The sequence below is a fragment of the Lupinus angustifolius genome, chromosome LG18 (genome assembly GCF_001865875.1).
Source record: "Lupinus angustifolius cultivar Tanjil chromosome LG18, LupAngTanjil_v1.0, whole genome shotgun sequence".
NCBI lineage: Eukaryota > Viridiplantae > Streptophyta > Magnoliopsida > Fabales > Fabaceae > Lupinus > Lupinus angustifolius.
The window spans coordinates 13,565,803-13,587,727 of record NC_032026.1 but is presented as its reverse complement, the minus strand read 5'-3'; the positions used below and the strand labels follow the sequence as shown (position 1 = coordinate 13,587,727).

The following is a 21,925-nucleotide window of genomic DNA, read 5'->3' as shown; positions in this document are numbered from 1 at the left end:
TTATAATCTAATTTTATTTTATTTACAAAATTATATGCAATACATTCAAATATATATTCGCGAATGATATTCTTCTATTTTTAATTTTATTTACTATATCAATTCTCACTTTTTTGTAATGTTTTTTATTAAACTGATACAAATTATAAGATAAGTGGATTTAATTATAAGCACATATAAATATCTCATTAAAAAATTAAAGTTCAAAAAGGAACTTTTAAAAAAATATTTCTTAAAAGAGTAAATAAATCTTTTTTAAAAAGGAATTTTAGAAGTGATTTTTTATTAAAAATGATTTTAAAAAATGTTGGATTGAAATAGTGATTCTTAAAAGGAAAATTTTATTCTGAAATGTTTTTAGTTTTAATTTAAAAGCAAATGGAGAATATTTATCTATATAATCTATTAAACTAGATTCATAGATAAATATAATAAATGGGAATCATCCATCTAAATTCATTTGCCACCAATATAAATACATAACGGTTTGCCAACTTTTAACTTATTTTTAAGCCTTAGTTACTCACTTTACACAATTACTACAATTTCTCCCTCTGCAACATCATCATCATCATCATATAATCTTGTATAATCTATGGATGATGGCAATGGTTCTGAAAACATTATTGTCCCACTTGTTGCAATGAGCTTAGCAGCACTTATTTTCTTTATATACCATCTCATAGCTATTTTTTTGTGGAACCAAAACCACCAACATCAGCAACAGTCACTGCAAGCAGCAGCAGCACTGAGCCAGAACCATGTCATTTCTTATCCATTGGCACACTTGATTCCAATACACAAATATCACAAGAAGGGAAAAGTTGATGGTGATGAAGGTGGAGATAGTACTTGTGCTGTGTGTTTGGGAGAATTTGAAGAAGGTCAGGAGTTGAGGACCTTGCCTGAATGCATGCACTCTTTTCACGTACCATGCATTGATATGTGGCTCTATTCTCATACTAGTTGCCCCATTTGTCGCGCCATCGCCATCGCCATCGTCACGCCATTTCCGGCCATGTTCCAACTTGCCCCTTTGCCGGATATGGGTTATGGTCATAATCATATGAATCCACATCACAGCATAAACATTATGCAATTTGATTCTGTACGAAGTTGAAGTGTGTAGATTTGTTGTTAGGAAATAATTCAGGGTTTTAAGGAGACACATTTGTCATTTAAATCTGGTGTGGGTATTTTCTTAGATTGATAATGAGTTGTTTAATTTGCACAAATGTGCTGGAAAATTCAGCTATATCAAAGTATGTTATTATTTCATTGTTATATTATATTACCATTCAAAGGCCTTAATCTGATTTCATATTTTTCTGATATGGTTGTGCCTTTTCTATGCCATTTTTGTTCCTGGATAGAATTTTGCCGGTGTGGATTATACACTCTTTCAGAACTCGATATATCATTTGTAAAAGGTACTTGTTTAAAATGAATCATTTTGCACAGTTTCAGAATGTGATTGTACATTATGTAGCATAGAATAAAAGTAAATTCAAACTATTGCTCATTCATTTTCACTCTTACAGATGAGGCTACTTTACAAGGCTGTAACTTGGTGGGATATATGGATGATAGATATATCTAATATTATTTCTAAGAGTAGAGACATTACTTCTAGGATATAAATTATTAACCTCCAAAGTCATGCATAACACAAATCTAGATCCTCTACAATACTGGAGGGGACAATGTTGGGTAGAGATGATAACACGTGTTTTTCAAAAACATTTAACGGTATAAATTTTAAATAAAAAAGTATATTCATCCGACCCATTGACTCTCAAGTACAGGAGAGAATCAAATCAGCATAACAGAACATGCCAATTTTCAATGATAGGTAGATCGGGTGACCCAGTTGATTAGTGAATAGTGGGCATATTGGTCCGTTCCAGAACAATTTCATATTACAGGTAGGAACTATAGAACAACAACAAGCTGTAAATACTGATATGGAAACTACTGGTTGCACTTAAGAGGTTCATTTATAGTCTAAACTCCACTTAAGAGGTTTATTCATATACTAAACTCCAAAAAAGAGACTAGAAAGAGTGTGATGGGACTGTTTTCTTAGTGCAATAAATAATCAGCATTTTATCAGTTGTCTAATGATATGTATGCAACTAAAGGCAAAAAGAATGAATTGGGTACAATAATGTTCCATTGTTTAAGAAGACTATTTAGTAATGAAACTGAACTCCAGCATCTGATATAATTCAGATTCATATCATTGAAAGTTGATAGTAAAAAGTAAAAACGCTAGACCAAGCAACTGAACTCAAAAGTTGAAATATTTTTAATCATACTAAACAGAAATTTTCCAGTCTATGGTCAATTGCATCTTCTGCAAGTACTCAAAGATACAATCAACTGACACCAAAGCAACAACATATCTAATTCATCACTGATAATTAAATAAGATCATATTTAGTTCTACATAAAACACCACAATTGTTTATTTCAAACACATCCGAACGTTCAGAATAGAATCAGAAAGTAATACATGACAATGGTGTCTCAAACAGCAATACCGGCTTCTTCCAGCAGCTGTTTCACCTTAGTAACATAATCATTCATCGCTTCCTCCTTGGATTTCCCTGCCAGAAAGAACTTTGATGTCACTGAGAATGCATAAAAGTACCAAGAAACAATATATATAGATCTAACTAGCTTTCATGGAAACTTGGAACTAAAGGATAAATTTTTTAACCTTCAACAGCCTTCCATGCATCCCATTTAGCTCTGTCCCTCTGGTTGAATATTCCGGGACGACCTGTAAATCAAACACAGTCATGAACAAAGACAATCCTAAAGAATTACAAAAGCGGGAAAAGACTTAAAATACCTACCCCTTATCGCCTATCGGGGAAGGTTATAGAGAGCATTATAAAATCGAAGATACTAATTTGATTATTACTTGTTGACAAAAGAGAACTCACTGGTGTCTATAGGTCCAACAGTGGCTTGCTTGTACAATCCATAAATGATAAGCAAGTTTTCATTTGTTGTAGTATCTGGCAGAGACTTAGCTTTCACAGCATACAGCTCAAATTCCTCCTGAATGGAAATGTCCCAATGAATTTATGAATGTTTTTAAGAAGCAAAATGTTATAAACTAGTTAAAAAGTTCAGAAACATAAGCACATGTATAAGATCCTTATTTTTTGGTTAGTAGACAATGTTCTACTCGTAGTTACATAATTCTCTCATTTATCACGAATCGAATCCACGGCAATATGATTCTCTCATTTACTCTAATGTACCGGATTCAGGATTTAGAAGTCTAAGATCACAGATAAGATTCACATGAAATCACAGCCTATTACTCTTATATATGGTTACAAGAGCAATGAATGTTCATTAGAGAATAGACTTACAAGATCCCTTTCCCGAGATCCACCATGCAGCTTTTGATGATTTTAATTTCATAGTTTATTTGAATAACAGGGTTCTTTACAAATTTCATCAAATCAACTTTTTTTATATTTTGGTAATAACAAAGAATATCACTTTTTGTATGATGATACAGAAGTAAAGAACAGATCAATGAACCAATCAATCTGATTAATAAAATTAGGAAAAGGCAAAAATGTATGCTAAATTTATTGGAATATGAATATATATATATATAACGTGTATATATATATATATATATATAACGTATATATATAGAGAGAGAGAGGAGATAGACCTGCAAACCCATGTTGTTGAGAGATGAAGAGATTGAAGAAGAAGATGATAAAGGGTTATGATGGAAGCAGTTGAGTTTCGTTACTGAATAATGAGTTATGGGCCAACTTAAGGGAACTATATTACCACCATTAACGCAACCATATTCCCCTTACCACGTTCAATATCTCATTAATTATGTATTTTGATTCTCCCATTTCTTATTGTTTTTTATACTATTATTATTACTATTCTTTATAAACATTATCAATGCAAATTGTAGTCAAGTTTAAACATATTTTACTCCCCTATGTTCTTTTGAATTTAGTCTATATAAAAACATTTTTTTAGTTTAGGTCATTATATTTTAGCTTTCTGTTTGTGATTTGGTCCATATATATATATAATGTATTGATGTTCTGGATTTGGCTATATAATGTATGAGTGTAATTCTTACATAAAATCAATCTATCATATACTATTCATTTGAATTATTTGTTTTTTTGAAGAATCAAATATATAATAAAAATATATAAAACTCATACATTTATTGCATACATACTTAGTATCTATAATGGGTAGTTGTTTTGGATTTGATCTGAAAAATGTTGATACATTAACTTGACATAAAACAATTCTAAAACAAATTATTCTTTGCCACCTAAACCAAAAAAAATATTTTTACTAGCAACTCCATAAATCTGGATTTATTATACATGATATTGCAAAAGTAGCCTTAGGATCGAACAATTTCAATTGTTGGGGATCGCATAGGGCTTCAATTAGGGCGAACAATAAATCAAACCAACTCAATATTTGTTCTAAATTCGATTCGATATTTTGTTCAATAAATTTGGTTCAAGAACCAAATGAGCTGAATATGAGTTCGTTAAATAAACAAATCGAACTTGAGTTACATATAGTTCAACTCATTAGATTCATGAGCTAACTCGATATATATATATATATATATATAACCTAATTTTTATGTTATCCATACATTATTTTTTACATTTATTTATTATATATAAAAATAATATTATCTTTTATACTATATAAAACTTGAAATAACTTCTCTCATGGTATAATGTTTATTTCCTATATTGCCCTTAACATTATTTAATTTTTACAAATAAACTATATAATCCTAAGCAACTACCACCAATACATATCTCACCTTAAATTAAACATTATCATAAACACACATCTATACTTCTATACTATATATAAAGCCAAAACTTGAAATAACTTCCTTCATGGTGTAATTTTCATTTCCTATATTGTCCTTAATATTATTTAATTTTTACAAAAAAAACTATATAATCTTAAGCAACTACCACCAATACATTAATTAATCACATATCTCACCTTAAATTAAACATTATCATAAACACAAAAAAACATAATATAAAGTACATCGAACACAACAAATACATTTTAATTCAAAAAATAAAATATATAAAAATTGAATATGTAGTATCGCACAATATTCATCGGCAAGCACGAAGTGCATGTACACACTAGTACTATATAAAACCAAAACTTGAAATAACTTCCCTCATTGTATAATTTTTATTTCCTATATTGTCCTTAACATTATTTAATTTTTACAAATAAACTATATAATCCTAAGCAACTACCACCAATACATATCTCACCTTAAATTAAACATTATCATAAACACACAAAAAATATAATATAAAGTACACCGAACACAACAAATACATTTTAATTCAAAAAATGAGATATATAAAAATTGAATATGTAATATCACACAATATTTGCTAGCAGACACTTATGTACACACTAGTATTTATAAATGTAAAACCTTTTGAAATATTTTTCAAAATTTAATTAATTATTTGAGTTGTTCAAATGAACTATTCGATTGAACCGGACAGTTGACGAACTTTAACCAAACCGAACTCGAGCTAAAAAAGTAACTCGTATCTAATTCAAGTCAAGTTTCGAGCTAAGCGAATCCTTATCAACCTGAACCGAGTTAAGCTTTGGTTCGACTCAATTCATTTCCAACCTTCAATGATGAGTAGAAGTGTGTAAAAGATGGAATTATTTAAGGATACAATTATATTGATGTACGTAGATTTTAATGAAATTTCAATTTTTTGCAGAATCATCATTTAAATGAAAGATTACATTCATTCGATTCACAAAAATTTGTTCATGGACAGGAATCTTTGCAAAAGTTTCCCACCATTGCAGGATTTATGAAGGTTAGAAGAAGCCTTGCTTATCATGCAATCACGATAATCAATCCAACATACACAGCCTGCAGAAAATGAAAGAGTGCTGCAATAGCCAAATAATCCAGACAAACCACAACACTAATTAAACAAGGAAACTGAAATAACAGTTCACAAAAATATAAAACATAAAGGGCACCATGTCTTTCACTAAGCATGTTCTTAATAAAGCTAATCTCGAGCAAAAATTGTCTTGGGTCACTATATTATGGATTTGATAAAAAAACTGATTTCTGGAGGTTATCACTTCTTCTCTTCCTTTTCTGCATCAGCAGCCCTCTTCAATCTGGCACCGTGGTGGCGTTTGTTAGTGCGCTCAAGGCGGAGCTTGTAATAAGCCTTAAATGCCTTCAACTCGTCTGTAACCTTAACAAGCTCCACAGTTGGCTTCTCAGTGGTAATTGGCAGGTATGAACCCTGGAATTGTGTTGCATTTGCAAGTTCCTCTGGAGTAGAATCACCAGCCTGAAAAAACAAAGGGACCAAATAAATAATGTAAACACAATTAGGAAAGATGAAATTAAGAAAATCCCTCAATTGAAACAGATAGTTGGATATTTTGCATTACCTTGACCTTGCGCGCACGCCTTGGGAAGACAACCAACTTGGCCTTGTACGTTTTCAGCCTCTGTGCATTAGCTTGCAGACTTTCCAGAGAACGATTCTTGCGGCGATGATCCACCGCAATTCCAATAGTGGGAGCAAGCCTTTTGGGAATACCAGCAGCCTATGATGTAAAACATAGATATTTACAATTAAAAAGATAAATGAAGTAAATAACTTATTTTATAATCCATGGCTAACAAGCATCATTTAACATGTAGTTAAGCACCTCATTCTCAACAAGACCAAAGGCACACTTGACCTAAAAACATAGGTAGTTAAAAAAAACAGCTTATTAATGTTCAGAAGAGTGTCATTAAAAATAGAAAATTATTGTACCCCTAAGTTTTAGTAAAATTACACATATTACCCTAATTTAGATGCATTAATTATACTTAGTACCCATGCAGAGAGGTGTGTGTAATTATACTTAGCGCACCTTTGGGGAGTTGAATGTAATGTTTAAAGAGAAGGACAGTGAATAGAACTAAGCTAAATCAACCGGTTTCAGTGCAATTTACTTTTAACAAAATCATAGATTATGTGGTCCTAGCAAGAAGCTAATTCGCAAAATATGTGGGATTCAACTTAACTACTTGAGAGATCTGGTTGCATCCTCGTTATAACAACTACAACCAGACATAGCCGGATAACAAATAATACACAACCCTATATAAAATCCAGGTTAATTTTACCTTGAGTTCTTCAAGAGAAAATCCTCTGCCAGCTCTAACCTTCATGTTGTATTTCAAGGTTTGGCCATGAACAACTGGTCTAAGTGGTCCAGCTGTAGGTCTGGGGAAAATCTTAACAGCTTTCTTCTGTCTTGCTGAATAATACATAACCCATAAATCAAAAAACTAAATCAACCATCACTAATAATAGCAAAAGAATTTCTTCAACCTAAATATATAACTCAGAATAAATATTAAAATGAAAGTTTAATAAATAAATAAAAGTATGAAATTACCTAACCGTCTTCTGGTTTTCCTTGCTGGTTGATTGAACCATGTCTTAACATAGTTCTGCCAATGCTTACGGAAATGGCCATTGGGGATAACATTGTTATGCTTAACCATTGCTTACCTATCCAATGAAACAAGCAATAATGATATAACCACAACAGATAAATTGTAAAACCCTAATTATAAACTAATCTAGATATAAACATTTATACATTAATAAAACAGCTCTTGAAAAAACAGAAAGATCTAGTTATATCAAATGAGGAAGAAATACATGAATCGAAAGAAAAGTTTGAAGGAATGTTGAAAATGGGGAACCTGATTGTGTTGGCACGCGCTAGAACAGCCGCTGGTGAGTGAGAAACAGTGGCGCGGGTAGGGTTATGAAAAGAGAAAGGGTTTTAAAGGATACATCACGTTTTAGGATTTAGAATCACTGGACTTCATTTGGGCCTTAACGGGTTTTCAATTCGGGTACAATTTTTGGACCCACGTTTTTTTCATTTTCATCACCAACTTTTTTTTAAATCACTTACTATTATTCTTCATCTTTAAATTCATCAAAAGACTTCACTAGATCTATTTTTAAAAACATTCTAGGTTAAATATTCGATTTCTGATAATAATATTTGTCAGGATAAATATTCATTTATCATAAAATATATTAGTTCATTAACTACAAGTTAAAATAATATTATTAGTTATACTAAAATAAAATTTTGGAGTTCCTCGTATACCTGAATCCTCCTTAAAAGCTTACAAACCCTCCTATCATTACTTTGTTTTATGTTTGTTATTTGTTCATTATTTTCCTTACCCTGTGATTGTATTTTCCAATACATCGTGTGTGAAAAAACATATTTTAATGAGAAGACTTATTTTAACATCAAAATATTCATTTATAGAGGGACATGTCAACATAAAAATATATTATAGGTTTTTTTATAAATATTACATGTTATAACAATAATTTGTCATAGCGTATAAGTATTGTAAGCTACCATTAGGAGAACATGTCATAAATACAACTTTAAAATATTCCATCACTTTCTATTAGAATAAAAATATTACTAATAAGAAAAGCAAAAATAGGGATTATAAATGTCACAAAAAGTTAAATGTTCGATTCTTGAAAACACATTTATTAAAAATGATAGTCACAAATCTCAACAAATAATCAATACATTATAAAAAAGTGAAGAATCCTCTTGGTAGTACAAAAAATGAAATAAAGGATAGTATTCTAGTTATTATTTAATTGGTTGTATTTTTTAACTTGCCTTAACACTTAGGAATAAATTGTTTAGCTATTTGTCTTTGTAGTTCTCTTCTTTCTTCCTTCTTGTTATGCCTTTTCCATGGATTTGCGATTGCATATACTGTTTTGGTCGAATATGTCAATAGATAAATCAAAAGATGTCACTAAAATATGGAAGCTAGCTTGTTAGCCACATTGTATGATGTGATTTCTTGTGAGTGTTTCAAGTGAAGGGACAAAAACCCTTTGTCCCAAAAGACCATATCTTTCATCCAATAATATTTCATTAAATAGTATAAAATATTAATTTATATTTTTATAACTTTTTTTATTTAATAATACATTTTGATTAGTTTGAGATATCATTGAAGCATGGGGACGGAAGATCTCCATAGCAAGTGTAGTAGCGTGGCATGTCTATGAACCATGAGGTGGAGAACCCACAAAAACAAAAAGTGGAGAAAATGTGGGGACGTTATTCAAAAAAGGGAAACAATGGTACATTTCCATCACTCAATGTAACTTGTATAAGTACATTTTGGGCCTATGGAAATAAGTCATAAAAAAATTATAAGACATACTTAGTTTTATAAACTCTTCCAAATATACATGTAAGTATGGTTATGTGATAAAATAAAATTTCAGTAACTTATAACTTCCTCCAAATGTGTAAAATTAGTATAAATGCCTTTTACATAAAACTATCCATTCCCATCAAAAGAATATCTACCCACAAAAAATGGGTTATAAAGTTATATTGAATCAATAGCCCTTTTACAACTTTTAGGGGCATGAAAATTGCTTTATATTTTTGTTGTCTATCTCTTTGAAGATGATATATAGATCAGATTGTATTCACACGTTTATTTCTCTCATTTTTAAAGCTGAAAACCCCACCCACCAACGCCATCTCTTGGTAAATAAGCTGAAACTAATATATGAAATTGATGGATGAATCAATAAGAGAGGTGAAGGATAAGGCAGAATCAACAGAGCAAGTAGCAGTCGGTGATGCCATAATTGCAGTGCTACCTCCTTCCCCATGTCACTCATGTTCTCATGCTCAAACCCAAGAGGTCACATTTTTAAAACATAAGATATAATCTCACTTCATCCTATAGTTGTTATTGAATAGCGAAATATTTTTATTTGGATATTTTATTAGCTACATCTCCATGCTCACTTTTTCAATATTTAGTCAATTGATAAAATAGAGGAAAATATTTTTCTATACTTATTAAGTTATTATCTTTCACTTCTATTATTTTAGTATTGAAGTTGATGGACACTTTAAGTTGCAACTAAATGTATGTTTGGTATGATCAGAATAAAGTTAGATTTAAATTACATTTGATACGATTATAATTTATTTATATTTGTATATTATTTTGCATTTGGTTTTCAATCCTAGTTTCCACAATCAAATAATTAGAAGTTCTCTCTTTATTTCAAAGTCAACCTCCCCAAAATCATATTTTCTCTCCTTTATACTCAACTTAGATAAATCTTCAACACCAAGCTCTCTTCTCCTCTCATAGCTAAGCCTAAACCCTAGATCCAACTTTGTAAAATCAAAAAATTAGTTTGTATAATTCATTATTACAAGAATGCCAATTATAATTTATTTTAAAATAAATAGTACTTGTTCTCTTATGTAATGAACTCAACCATTCTAAAATAATAAAAGATATAATGTGGAGTGAGAAAAAAAAAATACACAACAAAGTAACAACCCTAATTTGGAGCTTGAAGTTTTAGCCTTTTTTATAAATAAAAAGCTCTTGTAATGTGTTGTCAAACAAAACATTGATCAACAAATAAAAATAATTTTGAAAGGAAGCTCAACCAAATATACCCCAACATCTAAAAAAGAAAAATAAAATAGTCTTGGTTTGGTGTATATCTGCCATGGTTAACCTGTTACTAACGATATCTTATTTTATATCATAAATTAATCAGAATGTTACTTTCTTTTTAATTATTTTCTATTATTCGTATAATAATATATGATTAGTCCGTAATAGAAAACATGTAATCTTTCTCCTTGAATTCACAACCCATTGGCAACTATCCTAACTACTCAATGAAAACGTGCATCGATTTTCTAAGAGAAAAAAAAAACATAAAAGCAACAAAATATAAAAGCACCTCATTTACTTTCCTCTTATGTTCTCTGAACTTCATCTCTTCCTTCTACGATTCTGAACTCTAACCTGCGATCCCGCACGTGCACACGCATGCTAGCTTTCCTTCAACGTTGAATTCCTCCATGGATAATGTTATGTTCTCTACCCTAGAACGATATGCAAATCGTTCATGGTTTGTTCATTCACCCTTTTCACTCTCATTTTTTCTCTTTATCTTAAATATCTATTTTTTATGAGGCCACAATATTATTATTGGTTTACCCTTTTCATGTTTTTCAATCGATGGTCTTATTTTTAATATGGTTTGGTTGATAATGATTGTGCCATTTTTATTTGGTCAACTTAGATCTGTGTCTAAGATCTGTCTTTTTTTATTCATATACTTCTGCTAAATTTGGAAAGACTTATGTATGTTAATGCTGTGAATAACTTTGCTGGTAAATTTGACAAATTTGGTAACTTTTATGATTTTTATTTGATAGCTTAGGTTGAAACTTGTAAATGCTTAATTATCTGTATGGTGTGATCTTGGAATTATGTTTTTGGTTTAGGGAAATTATATTCGTTGAGGTTTACTTCACAGTTTTGCTAACCACTGTCTTAAGTATAATGATTAATGACCCAAAAAAGCAAATTTTGTATAACAAAACTAAAAACATTATCTCTTACTTCATTCAATACATCATCACTTCTCAATAGAAAATTTGTTTTTTTTGGTTCCTTTAATAGGCAATGTTTAGCAAAACCGTTGACCTAATTGTATAAATACTTCATTTATTTCAGAAGTTACACTCACCTTTCTTTAGGTAACATAAAACTCAACTTAAAACTAGTGTAACTTTTGAAACAAGAGGAGTGTTAACTTAATTAAGTGGGAGTGTTAAGTACTTCAGTGTTATTTTGTCTTTGGTTCATGAGCTTCTGATTTCTTGTTTCTATAATTGAAAATCCCCTTTTGTTCCATGCAGAGATCGAGGACTACAACTAATAGACAAGATTCAATTGCAATGGGGGAGTTCAACGGTGATGGGTATGTTACTGTTGGTGAAATACCCTCCCCCAGGGCAAATCACATGAAGAAAGTTTCACTTCTTCCTCTCGTGTTTCTCATCTTCTATGAGGTCTCAGGAGGGCCTTTTGGCATCGAGGATACCGTGAATGCAGCAGGTCCTCTTTTAGCCTTGCTTGGCTTCTTGGTTTTCCCATTGATATGGAGTATTCCTGAAGCTTTGATCACTGCTGAGATGGGTACCATGTTTCCTGAAAATAGTGGTTATGTGGTTTGGGTTTCTTCTGCTTTGGGTCCATATTGGGGATTTCAGCAAGGTTGGATGAAATGGCTAAGTGGAGTGATAGACAATGCTTTATACCCGGTTCTGTTTCTTGACTATCTCAAGTCAGGAATTCCAGCTCTGGGTGGTGGCTTACCTAGAGTTATTGCAACTTGGGGCTTGACCATTGTTCTCACTTACATGAACTACAGGGGTTTAACCATTGTCGGATTTTTCGCTGTCTTCTTAGGGGTTTTCTCACTCATCCCTTTTGTAGTTATGGGGTTCTTAGCAATTCCAGACTTGAAACCTAAAAGATGGTCTGTGATAAATCTGAATGATGTTGATTGGAGCCTGTATTTGAATACTCTATTTTGGAATCTTAATTATTGGGACTCAATAAGTACTCTTGCAGGAGAAGTTGATAATCCGAAGAAAACTCTTCCAAAAGCTTTGTTTTATGCTTTGATCCTGGTAGTTCTGGCCTATTTCTTTCCTCTTTTAATTGGTACTGGTGTTGTTCCTCTCAAGCGTGAGTTGTGGACTGACGGGTACCTCTCAGATATTGCTATGATAGTCGGGGGAGTGTGGTTGAGATGGTGGCTTCAGGGTGCTGCTGCGATGTCAAATATGGGAATGTTTGTCGCCGAAATGAGCAGCGACTCTTTCATGCTTCTAGGGATGGCTGAGAGGGGAATGCTGCCTGAGTTCTTCATGAAGAGGTCTCGCCATGGGACGCCTCTTATAGGAATACTTTTTTCGGCCTTTGGTGTAATCTTACTCTCATGGCTAAGCTTTCAAGAAATTGTAGCTGCTGAAAATTTCTTGTACTGTTTTGGAATGATTTTGGAGTTCATTGCATTCATATTGATGAGGATCAAACACCCGAATTTGTCTCGGCCTTACAAAATACCAGGCGGAACCGCTGGAGCAATTGTCATGTGTATCCCTCCAACAATATTGATCTGTATTGTATTGGCTCTCTCCTCCCTCAAAGTAATGGTTATAAGCCTCATTGCTGTGGCTATTGGCCTTGTGTTGCAGCCTTGTCTCAAATATGTTGAGAAAAAGAGATGGATGAAGTTCTCACATAGTTCTGAGCTCCCAGCTTTCGAAAATGAAGAGAGCACTCACTCATTGGTGGATTAATATATCATGTTTCAAGATTGTTTTAGTGATGTGAAGATGTTTCACTCTTCATACACAATAGTACTGTTTCAACATCTCTCTAAACACAACTACCATACAAGTCAGCTTTGTATCATATGCCTTTGGTGTTTTACATGTTTATCAATGTTTGTAGTTTCATTGTAGTATAGATGAGATGTTGATTATAAAGCTGTATGCTTGTATTTATAATGCATTGGGAAATAAATTTATTTGGTTTCTTGTATCAATTTTTAATCTTTTAGAGAATATAATATTTTGAAGGCTAAACTTAACGCAATGACAAGGTTGTTGATACTCAATTACTTATTTGAGTTGTCTCCTCAAGTATACAAATGTTATATCAAATTTTCTTAACATATCCTATTTTTGTTCAAAACATCTTAAACACATAAGATATATGTAATAATTTCTGTTCTTTAACTTCAGTAACATTTATGCTGCCTTTTGAGATGTCAACTTGAAATACCACTGAGCCTAACTCCAATGGCATCTGCAATGGAGGATACATAACTTTGTGCATTTGTATAACTGAAGAGATAAAAAAATTAGGATGGTATTTATCCAATAATAATTGAATAGTTAAGCAACTGTTCACAAAATTTAAAGAGCTATGCTATTTGTTACGAAACAAAAAACATGCTAAAAGACATGGCCAATCAAAATTTGTTTTTAGTGAAAATCATGGTTAGTTTTAGATGAAAGAAAAAGGGAAAACACTTACAAGAAGGTTGTTTCTCGAACATAAATTATTATTTTTAGTTTATTGAATAAATAATAACATATGAACAATGAAATAAGGTTAAATTAACAATTTAACATATTCATGTATTTTAAGATTATTGAATTATCTTATAAATATAGTGAAAATGGTGCTAGTGCAAGCTTCTTCCCAAAACCTGTCACTACTCCCATAGAGAAGACAACAATGAATTCTCTTTCAATCTCTTCTCCTTCTCACACTTCAACTTCTCTTTCTTCCTATTCTCTAATTCGAACCCTTTTCTCAAAACCACCTATTTCCTCTTTCAACCCTAACCCCAAAACCCCATCCCCTAGACCCAGATGCTTCCTTGCAACCTCACCAAACAATTCCTCCAAAATTTCAAACTTTTTACCTAACTTCCCAAAACCCACAATCACTTTTCAGCTTTCTTCGTCCCAGGCGCCGGGAACGGCCACGAGAGGCGGCGACACCGATGCCATGGGGCTTTTGCTGAGGGAGAGGATTGTGTTTTTGGGTAGCAGCATTGATGACTTCGTTGCTGATTCAATTATCAGCCAGTTGCTGCTTTTGGATGCACAGGACCCCACCAAAGATATCAGGCTCTTTATAAATTCCACTGGTGGCTCTCTCAGGTGAGTGGGTTTTTTCATTGTGTTGCTTAAAGAGAGTTTTTGACTAAGTGGATTGGGAAGAGAAGATTAAGTAGTGGGAAAAGAAAGAGGAGAAAAAAAGAATATAACTATAGGTGTGTGTGAATTCTATTGAGTGGTTTATGTAATCCTTGATTTGAGTTATTTTTTGTTTAATATATGTTTCCACTGATTACTTACATGATTGGTAGCAAACGTATCTGGTAAGGTGGATTGGAAAGAAGATTAATTGGTAGGAAAGGAAAGAGAGAGAGAGAGAAAAAAGGACCTTTGTAGCTATTTACATTGTGCTCGTTGAAAATTTCTGAAAAATAAGAACATAGGCAGAGATGTGAACTTTGATGGGTGGTTTATGACTTCCTTGGTTAAGTTATTTTGGTGTTAAGTTTCTGTTTCTATTGAGTACATGGTTTTAATCAGGATACTTGTGTGCTATTTATATTATTTGGTGGCTATAGTTGGAGAGGAATGCTAGAATTTTCAAGGATGACTACTTGCATTGGCATATTGTATATGATAGTGTGATTTTCTTAGCTTCATTTTGGTCCTAAGCTAATGGTTACTTCAAAGGAGTAGTGGAAAGAGTTTGAAGGCCTCCACCTAGATGAAGAATTTACTCTTCAGTTTTTCTTTACTTAATGTTATTTTACTAAAGAGGGTGAGTTTGACGCTACGGTAAGGTTGTTGCTTAGTAACCATAAAGTCATAGGTTCAAATCGTGGAACAACTCTTCCCTTGTAGGGGTAAGGCTACATACATCTACCCTCCCAGACTCCACTAGGTGGGAGCCTCAAGCATTGGGTCGCCTTTTTTTAATGTTCTTTTACTCGCTCTCCAATCTATAATATAGAGCTGAATCTATATCAGAAAGGTTGTATCTTATTTATTACATTGGTTTTAATAAGAGCTTGTTGCCGTTATTGTTATGCTTGCTCAGCTCTCCAAGATGTATGTATATGTTCTCTTTCATGTTTTTAAGGTAGTGTAAGCATATGGGTGCTTCATGTTGTTAGACAGCTAGGAAAATTAATTAAGAGTTAAGATTTGCTTGGAGTTATTTGCCTCTGATGTTTTCTTTTTGTTAAATTATTATTGGTTAGCAAAATCTTTTCTGCATGGTGTATTTTTCCTTACATGTTTTTGTTCTGCTTGACGCCTTCCATCAATTTCGGCAACTGATTTGCCTTTCATGCTATTATTTATTTAGTGGTACAATGGCTATCTATGACGCGGTACAACTTGTGAGGGCAGATGTTTCCACAGTTGCTCTGGGCATTGCAGCATCAACAGCTTCCATTATCCTTGGTGGCGGCACCAAAGGCAAGCGCTTCGCTATGCCCAACACTCGGATTATGATTCATCAACCTCTCGGAGGGGCTAGTGGACAAGCTATAGATGTAGAAATTCAGGCCAAGGAAGTTATGCACAACAAGAATAACATCACCAATATTATATCAGGTTTCACCGGCCGCTCATTTGAACAAGTCCAGAAAGATATCGATAGGGATAAATATATGTCTCCAATTGAAGCAGTTGAATATGGAATTATTGATGGTGTAATTGATAGAGATAGCATTATTCCTCTGATGCCAGTACCAGAAAGGGTGAAGTCAACACTGAATTATGAAGAAATAAGTAAAGACCCCATGAAATTTCTAACCCCAGAAATCCCTGATGATGAGATATACTAGCTTTAAATTATTGATACTTGTATTTAAGTTTCTCTTGCAGTGCATGCTGAGTACAACATTTTGGGTAAAGCCCATGCTGCTGTAACAAAAAGTGAAGTGTAGGATTGTCTCCTATCTATCTTAACAATTATTTAATTTAATTCTGTGTTAAGAATTTGTGATGCAGTGATGGGAAAATTTGTTGGCTTTGTTTATTGTTTTTAAATTATGTGCCCCCACCTGGAACCATAATGAAGATAGCAGGAGTTTAAAACAGACGTGGAGATTAATTTGACTCTAAAAATGATTACTTTGAATAACATTTGAAATTTTTGGAGATCATTTTGATTTTTCAATTTTAAGATACCAAACTCGTAAGATTGAAAAATACGAAGGACTAAAATGAATATTTACTCTAATAAAATATTGTAGTTATAATACAAAATGTATATATGATATAACACTCAAACATAATGGTTGTGTTAATACAAAAATTACCATCCATAATCTAAATTTTGAGAACTGTAGAATTTGTAAATGAGAATAAAGTATTTCTTTATGAGATAACTTATCTCTTTCGGACAATAAAAATATGACATGCGTAGTATTTTATTTAGTTTTAGAAATATTTTTACGGAAAATGATTAAATATGACATCTGTCATAATTTTAGTGCTTCCAATAAATAGGAAACTAGCTAAAAATCCACTTAATATTGTAAGATAGCACTGGCTTCTTTAGGAAGAGGGGTGGAGACCTGACCCTTTAATATGTTGATGACTTGATGTACCTATAGGGTTATCCACGGTCGAATTCTCAAATCAATCAAACCTTGTTCCATACAAAGTTTGTATAAGGAATGGGTTATTGGCCAAAATTTATTGCCTTTATGCATTACTTGGAAAAAGAATGGCATGATATCTGATGTGGCAGATATTGTAATTAAGGGTATTATTTGATTAAACAAGAGTTGTCTTTTGAGTTGATTTGTGGGAAATAATTCAATTATAAGCAAAATCATTGGATTGGTTTTTACCCACACAATTGAAAATGTCTTCTATAATGTTTTAAAATTGGTTACTAAGCAGCACACGTATACATACTCATGCTTATCCTCTTTCAGTAATAGGTAAAATTATCAATAAATAAAATAAAATCAATTACTGGATTGAAAATTCATGCCATATAGATCTTTTATATGAATGTCTCTTGAATCAACTTCTATTCATTGGAATGAGTGTTATGGCAATTGGAAACCTATTTAAACCTCCCAATGATTTAAAAACAAAACACACAATTCATATATAACTTTCTTACACATTTAGCTACAACTTGAATCAAATTTTCTAATATTTTTAAAATTTGTTGAAGTGTTTTCATAAAAGTTTTATGCACCTTATTTTGACTTGAAAAACACTAGAACATTTGTGTTTTACTTATTGAAATTCACTTACAACCGATTGAGAGCATAAGAGTCAGAACTCAACAATATCTTTAGCCCTAGAGTTCTTCGTTTATTCATTTGTTGCAATCACCATAGAGTGTGGTGAGGGAAAGAGTGAAAATCAAGAAGTGGTGTGTTTCTTGTTGTGAGATTGGTGAGTAATAAATCTTAGGATAAATCTTGGTGTAAGATTTGTAAGATTGATATTTGCAAAGAGAGGTGAAAGTAGCATTAGGATAGAAAATGAACTAATATATATCTAGTGTTATCTCCTTTCCTTTATTACTTTTTGCATTTTGATTTTTTTCTAACTTTGAGTTTTTCATTGCTTATGTGAATATCATCTTAAATGAAGTTGAAAAAATCTGAATGAAGTTTCAAAAAACTAATTTACTACTCTCCTTAATTTGTCATTTATACGTACAAAATATATTTGTGAGATGACTCTGAAAATATATTTTTATTTTTCTTTTCCCTGCAAAACTTAACTTGTAAACAAACCCTTTTCAGTTGCCTCAAATCTCATTAATTTACAAATTCACTTTTAAGGCAAACTAGCAATTTAAACAAGATTTAAGTCAATGAAGTTGTTAATAGTTTGTTATTTTTACTAAATAACTATATTATTATAAAATATAAAAAATCAATTATAATTATACCACATTAAAATAACATAGAAAAACACATGTGGATATCACATATCATCCACGAGGATATAGTTTACTTATAGCAATATCGCGAGTAAAATGTATTTAAAATAGTAACAAAAAGCTTGATATTATAAAATATACATGAAAATTATATGCAAACTTTAGAAACAACTTGACACAATACTTACCAATTAGGCATTGGTCTGGTATAAGATTTCACTGAATCCTCAAGGTCGAAGATTCGATTCTTAGAAATGACACTTGTTGAGAGTGACCATTACAAATATCGAAGAGATTAATTCCTTATCCAAAAAAGATGAGAATCCAATGTTTCCACAACTAACCGGGTTTTTTTGCAAACAACCATATATGTGTTCCATCTATGAAATTTTAAAGGGTGAACAACTTAAATCATGGGAGAGTGTCGTACCCTGAAAATTCATACCATTGACTTGGGGTATAAGGATTGTTCCTCTCATTGTTACCACTAATGGAAGTGGTGCTATTGTTGATGGTACTTGAGAAAAGGGCATCAGGAGTACTATTATTGATGAAGTTTTGAGGGCAATCATTGTGAGAAGCATCATTGATATTGTGATGAGCAATGCTTGATGGGATAAATAAATCTTGTGGGGTATCCAAAGAATTTACATCACTTTCTTTGTTGCCCATTTGATAGAATTGTGTTGGTTGGAATGGATGTTGAGAAATAAGAAAATTGGAAGTGAAATCAAATGCATGGCCCAATTTGGAAGAGGAATCAACAACACCAACTCCAATTCCATGAGATTGGTCAAAAGTGTGTGGTTGTGATGGTCTAATTGCATGAGTTGCCTCCATAGAAGACAAATACTCATTGCCACCTTGACATACAAGGGAATTGGAAGTAAAATCAAATGCATGACCCAAATTGGAAGAAGAACCATCAACACTAACTCCCACTCCTAAAGACTGGTCAAAAGTGGATGGTTGTGATGGTGTCATTGAATGGATTGTCCCTATGGAAGACAAATTCTCATGGCCACCTTGATAAAAGTGACTTGTGGGAGGAGCCACCATGTGAGATAGGTTCCTAACCATCATGAATGTTTTAAAATTTGGTAGTTGGGTTCGGACAACTGTCTCTTGTGGTTGTAGATGTTGTGTTTGGACAACCACCTCTTGTAGTGATGATGAGGACAATGGTTGGTGCAACTGAGAAGTTGATGGACTTTTTGTACGTTTTCCTTTAAAAATACGACGAGTAATGGGCACGTTCCTTAACGTCCCACCTTGAGTCCAATACCTTTTACATTTTTTGCAAAAGTAGCGAGGTTGTGTCGACTTGTAATTGTTGTAGTAGCAAAACCTAGTGTCTAAAGACTCACAATGAGGACATTGTTGGGATGCTTGTGGCTTTTGAGGTTGAACCCATTGTCGGCCACCATCTTGCTGCATCTCGTTCGATCTTCGATCTTGAGATTGTTGCTTATCGATGTTCTTTTCTCTATCTATGTGCTCCATGTTTTTTAACTACTAAGTATGTCTATTGTGAGTGATTTGTTAAGTATTTTATACAAAAATATCACTTTTGGTTTGTGTGATGCTTTGAAAAGAGGATGTATGCATGATTCAAGGAAAAGCCCAACATAAAAATGTGTGGGGTTTCAAATTTGCGGAAATATCTATGGGCGTCACCTGATTGTGAAAATGTGTATAGAAATCTACTATTGCAAAAAATCACGGCAATCATATTACCGTGTGCTTGTTTTTTTTTCCATAAGTCCATAATAAAATAAAAGAATTAGCATAAGATCTCTTAATCTTCTTCATAACTACAACATCTTTAAATGAATATTAATTAACATCTTTAAGTGAATATTAATTGAAAGTAGAACAGTCTTGATATTAGATTATATGATTATGAATTATGTCTATATCTTGAAATTAAACATATGTTCATGCAAGATTTTCAGACATATATATATAATAATATTTACATTATTTTAATATTATAAAATATATAAAGATGCTCAATCTCATTTTTGATGAGTGTAAATATTAAATATATTAAGAAAAATTTGGACACGGCATTCTAGAAAAGATGATAACATATAGTATGTTGTGTTTTAAGTGTGTACAAAGGAAACATGTAGTATCCCTAATAAATCATGTTGGAGTTGTTTTCTTACCAAATTGAGAGGAAAGCTATTAAAAAATATAAAATGGATGGTTTATAATAAGCTTGATTTACAAAAAAATATCATGATAATGCTTGATATATATGATTGACTACACCTATTGAGAAAATGCTTATTTCTTAATATTTAAATGAAAATATATTTTACACATTAAATCTGAGTTCCAATATACATCTAAGTAATTTTTCATTTAAAACAATTGTACTTACTATCAATCCATATAAAATATAAAAATTACCAACGAGCGTTAGTTCAAGTGGTACATGCTTGATTCCACTTAAGCAAGAACTCGAGTTCGAGTCTTGTGGATGAAAAAAATGTCCGTTGAAAGAGTTAGCCCCACTTGTGGATGTTATCGGCTCGAACATGATTGTCTCCAGTGCGAGAATACCTATAGGAAACCAAAAAAAATGCATACAAAAATTACCAATTCTTTAAATTGTTTGGGGAATGGTGCTCAAATACACAAATCAATTAATTCCATACCATACAATTACCAATGTAAATAGTTGATCTTGCATCATACTTATTTTTCTTCAAGCATAAAGTGAAACTATTTTATGTGTCTATTTAAAAATAGAGTGAAAATCTATTTTGATTCATCAAAGTTTTTGTATGTTCTTTCGAAGATTGAAAAACTAAAAATATTTTTTACAAAATCAATTGAAAATCAAATGAATTATTTTATGACCTATGATAAAGCTATCTTCACATTCACGGTCATTAAGTACTATTTTAAAATTTTATTTTTACACGTATTAAATTAATATACACAAAATTTTAAATGATCAAAATGAACAATCACTTAAAAAAATATATATTAGTCTTTCAGACATGCCACATGGCATCCTATGTTACATTAATATCTTTAAAAAGAACTAAAAAACCTACAAAATAGGTTTGATTATTTTTTATTGAATGAATTAAAATTTACAATAAATTAAGGAACTCGCTAATTAAATAATTGATGTTTACACATGCAAGTAAATAATTATTACTTAAATGCACAAATTAAGGAATCAAGACATAAAAATATGAATACAACATTGATTTTATTTATATCATGTTCACATTTTCAATTAAAAAATAATATAAGTATAATAGATGAATTAAATTTCACATAATTTTCACTAGTGTCAATATACACTTTTTTTCTGTCAGACCGCATATTTGTATTTTAGAGAATTATAATATTTTTTTATTAGATGTATTTTATTATAATATCCAACTTAAAGTGGGATGTATTGAT

The 21,925-nt window shown here is 31.8% G+C and overlaps 7 protein-coding genes across 8 annotated transcripts in view; 4 read left to right on the top strand and 3 right to left on the bottom strand.

Moving 5' to 3' along the window:
• LOC109332570 (RING-H2 finger protein ATL52-like) lies at window positions 596-1,988 on the top strand. Its single transcript, XM_019567549.1, has 3 exons — window positions 596-1,108; window positions 1,206-1,262; window positions 1,926-1,988. Exons 1-3 carry the CDS (start codon window positions 596-598, stop codon window positions 1,986-1,988), a joined length of 633 nt encoding a protein of 210 aa, XP_019423094.1.
• LOC109332270 (acyl-CoA-binding protein-like) lies at window positions 2,279-3,839 on the bottom strand. The gene is made up of 4 exons (XM_019567197.1): window positions 3,704-3,839; window positions 2,952-3,069; window positions 2,723-2,785; window positions 2,279-2,609 (listed from the first exon to the last, which is right to left on the bottom strand). Exons 1-4 carry the CDS (start codon window positions 3,713-3,715, stop codon window positions 2,530-2,532), a joined length of 273 nt encoding a protein of 90 aa, XP_019422742.1. The 5' UTR covers window positions 3,716-3,839; the 3' UTR covers window positions 2,279-2,529.
• LOC109333383 (60S ribosomal protein L13-1-like) lies at window positions 5,975-7,955 on the bottom strand. Its single transcript, XM_019568851.1, has 5 exons — window positions 7,832-7,955; window positions 7,519-7,634; window positions 7,244-7,377; window positions 6,514-6,672; window positions 5,975-6,410 (listed from the first exon to the last, which is right to left on the bottom strand). Exons 2-5 carry the CDS (start codon window positions 7,625-7,627, stop codon window positions 6,189-6,191), a joined length of 624 nt encoding a protein of 207 aa, XP_019424396.1. The 5' UTR covers window positions 7,628-7,634; window positions 7,832-7,955; the 3' UTR covers window positions 5,975-6,188.
• The window catches only part of LOC109332793 (probable methyltransferase PMT20), a 29,583-nt gene continuing 15,776 nt past the window's right edge, over window positions 8,119-21,925 (top strand). Inside the window, exon 1 of the mRNA XM_019567834.1 lies at window positions 8,119-8,146. The gene's annotated coding sequence lies outside the window, so the exon portion shown is untranslated. The remainder of the gene's footprint in view (window positions 8,147-21,925) is intronic.
• LOC109332795 (probable polyamine transporter At1g31830) lies at window positions 9,704-13,586 on the top strand. Of its 2 annotated transcripts, none has more exons than XM_019567839.1 (2): window positions 9,704-9,847; window positions 11,887-13,586. In XM_019567839.1, exons 1-2 carry the CDS (start codon window positions 9,710-9,712, stop codon window positions 13,336-13,338), a joined length of 1,590 nt encoding a protein of 529 aa, XP_019423384.1. In that variant the 5' UTR covers window positions 9,704-9,709; the 3' UTR covers window positions 13,339-13,586. The 2 variants fall into 2 exon arrangements, with proteins under 2 accessions (XP_019423384.1, XP_019423385.1); XM_019567840.1 differs by lacking the exon at window positions 9,704-9,847 and adding an exon at window positions 10,896-11,090.
• LOC109332796 (ATP-dependent Clp protease proteolytic subunit 4, chloroplastic-like) lies at window positions 14,231-16,588 on the top strand. Its single transcript, XM_019567841.1, has 2 exons — window positions 14,231-14,715; window positions 15,941-16,588. Exons 1-2 carry the CDS (start codon window positions 14,285-14,287, stop codon window positions 16,422-16,424), a joined length of 915 nt encoding a protein of 304 aa, XP_019423386.1. The 5' UTR covers window positions 14,231-14,284; the 3' UTR covers window positions 16,425-16,588.
• On the bottom strand, window positions 18,908-19,999 carry LOC109332569 (dof zinc finger protein DOF1.4-like). The gene has a single exon (XM_019567548.1). The coding sequence runs from the start codon at window positions 19,997-19,999 to the stop codon at window positions 18,908-18,910; it is 1,092 nt and encodes a 363-aa protein (XP_019423093.1).

Coding starts and splice junctions, on each gene's coding strand:
- LOC109333383 (XM_019568851.1), bottom strand. CDS start 7,627: ATGGTTAAGCATAACAATGTTATCCCCAATGGCCATTTCCGTAAGCAT. Junction 7,378..7,518: donor GAAAACCAGAAGACGGTTAG/GTAATTTCATAC, acceptor TGTATTATTCAG/CAAGACAGAAGAAAGCTGTT. Junction 6,673..7,243: donor TTTCTCTTGAAGAACTCAAG/GTAAAATTAACC, acceptor TTTACATCATAG/GCTGCTGGTATTCCCAAAAG.
- LOC109332270 (XM_019567197.1), bottom strand. Junction 2,786..2,951: donor TGTTGGACCTATAGACACCA/GTGAGTTCTCTT, acceptor TTTGATTTACAG/GTCGTCCCGGAATATTCAAC. Junction 2,610..2,722: donor TGCATGGAAGGCTGTTGAAG/GTTAAAAAATTT, acceptor TCTTTCTGGCAG/GGAAATCCAAGGAGGAAGCG.
- LOC109332796 (XM_019567841.1), top strand. CDS start 14,285: ATGAATTCTCTTTCAATCTCTTCTCCTTCTCACACTTCAACTTCTCTT. Junction 14,716..15,940: donor TCCACTGGTGGCTCTCTCAG/GTGAGTGGGTTT, acceptor TTATTTATTTAG/TGGTACAATGGCTATCTATG.
- LOC109332569 (XM_019567548.1), bottom strand. CDS start 19,999: ATGGAGCACATAGATAGAGAAAAGAACATCGATAAGCAACAATCTCAA.
- LOC109332570 (XM_019567549.1), top strand. CDS start 596: ATGGATGATGGCAATGGTTCTGAAAACATTATTGTCCCACTTGTTGCA. Junction 1,109..1,205: donor ACATTATGCAATTTGATTCT/GTACGAAGTTGA, acceptor GTATTTTCTTAG/ATTGATAATGAGTTGTTTAA. Junction 1,263..1,925: donor GAAAATTCAGCTATATCAAA/GTATGTTATTAT, acceptor TTCATATTACAG/GTAGGAACTATAGAACAACA.
- LOC109332795 (XM_019567839.1), top strand. CDS start 9,710: ATGAAATTGATGGATGAATCAATAAGAGAGGTGAAGGATAAGGCAGAA. Junction 9,848..11,886: donor CTCATGCTCAAACCCAAGAG/GTCACATTTTTA, acceptor TGTTCCATGCAG/AGATCGAGGACTACAACTAA.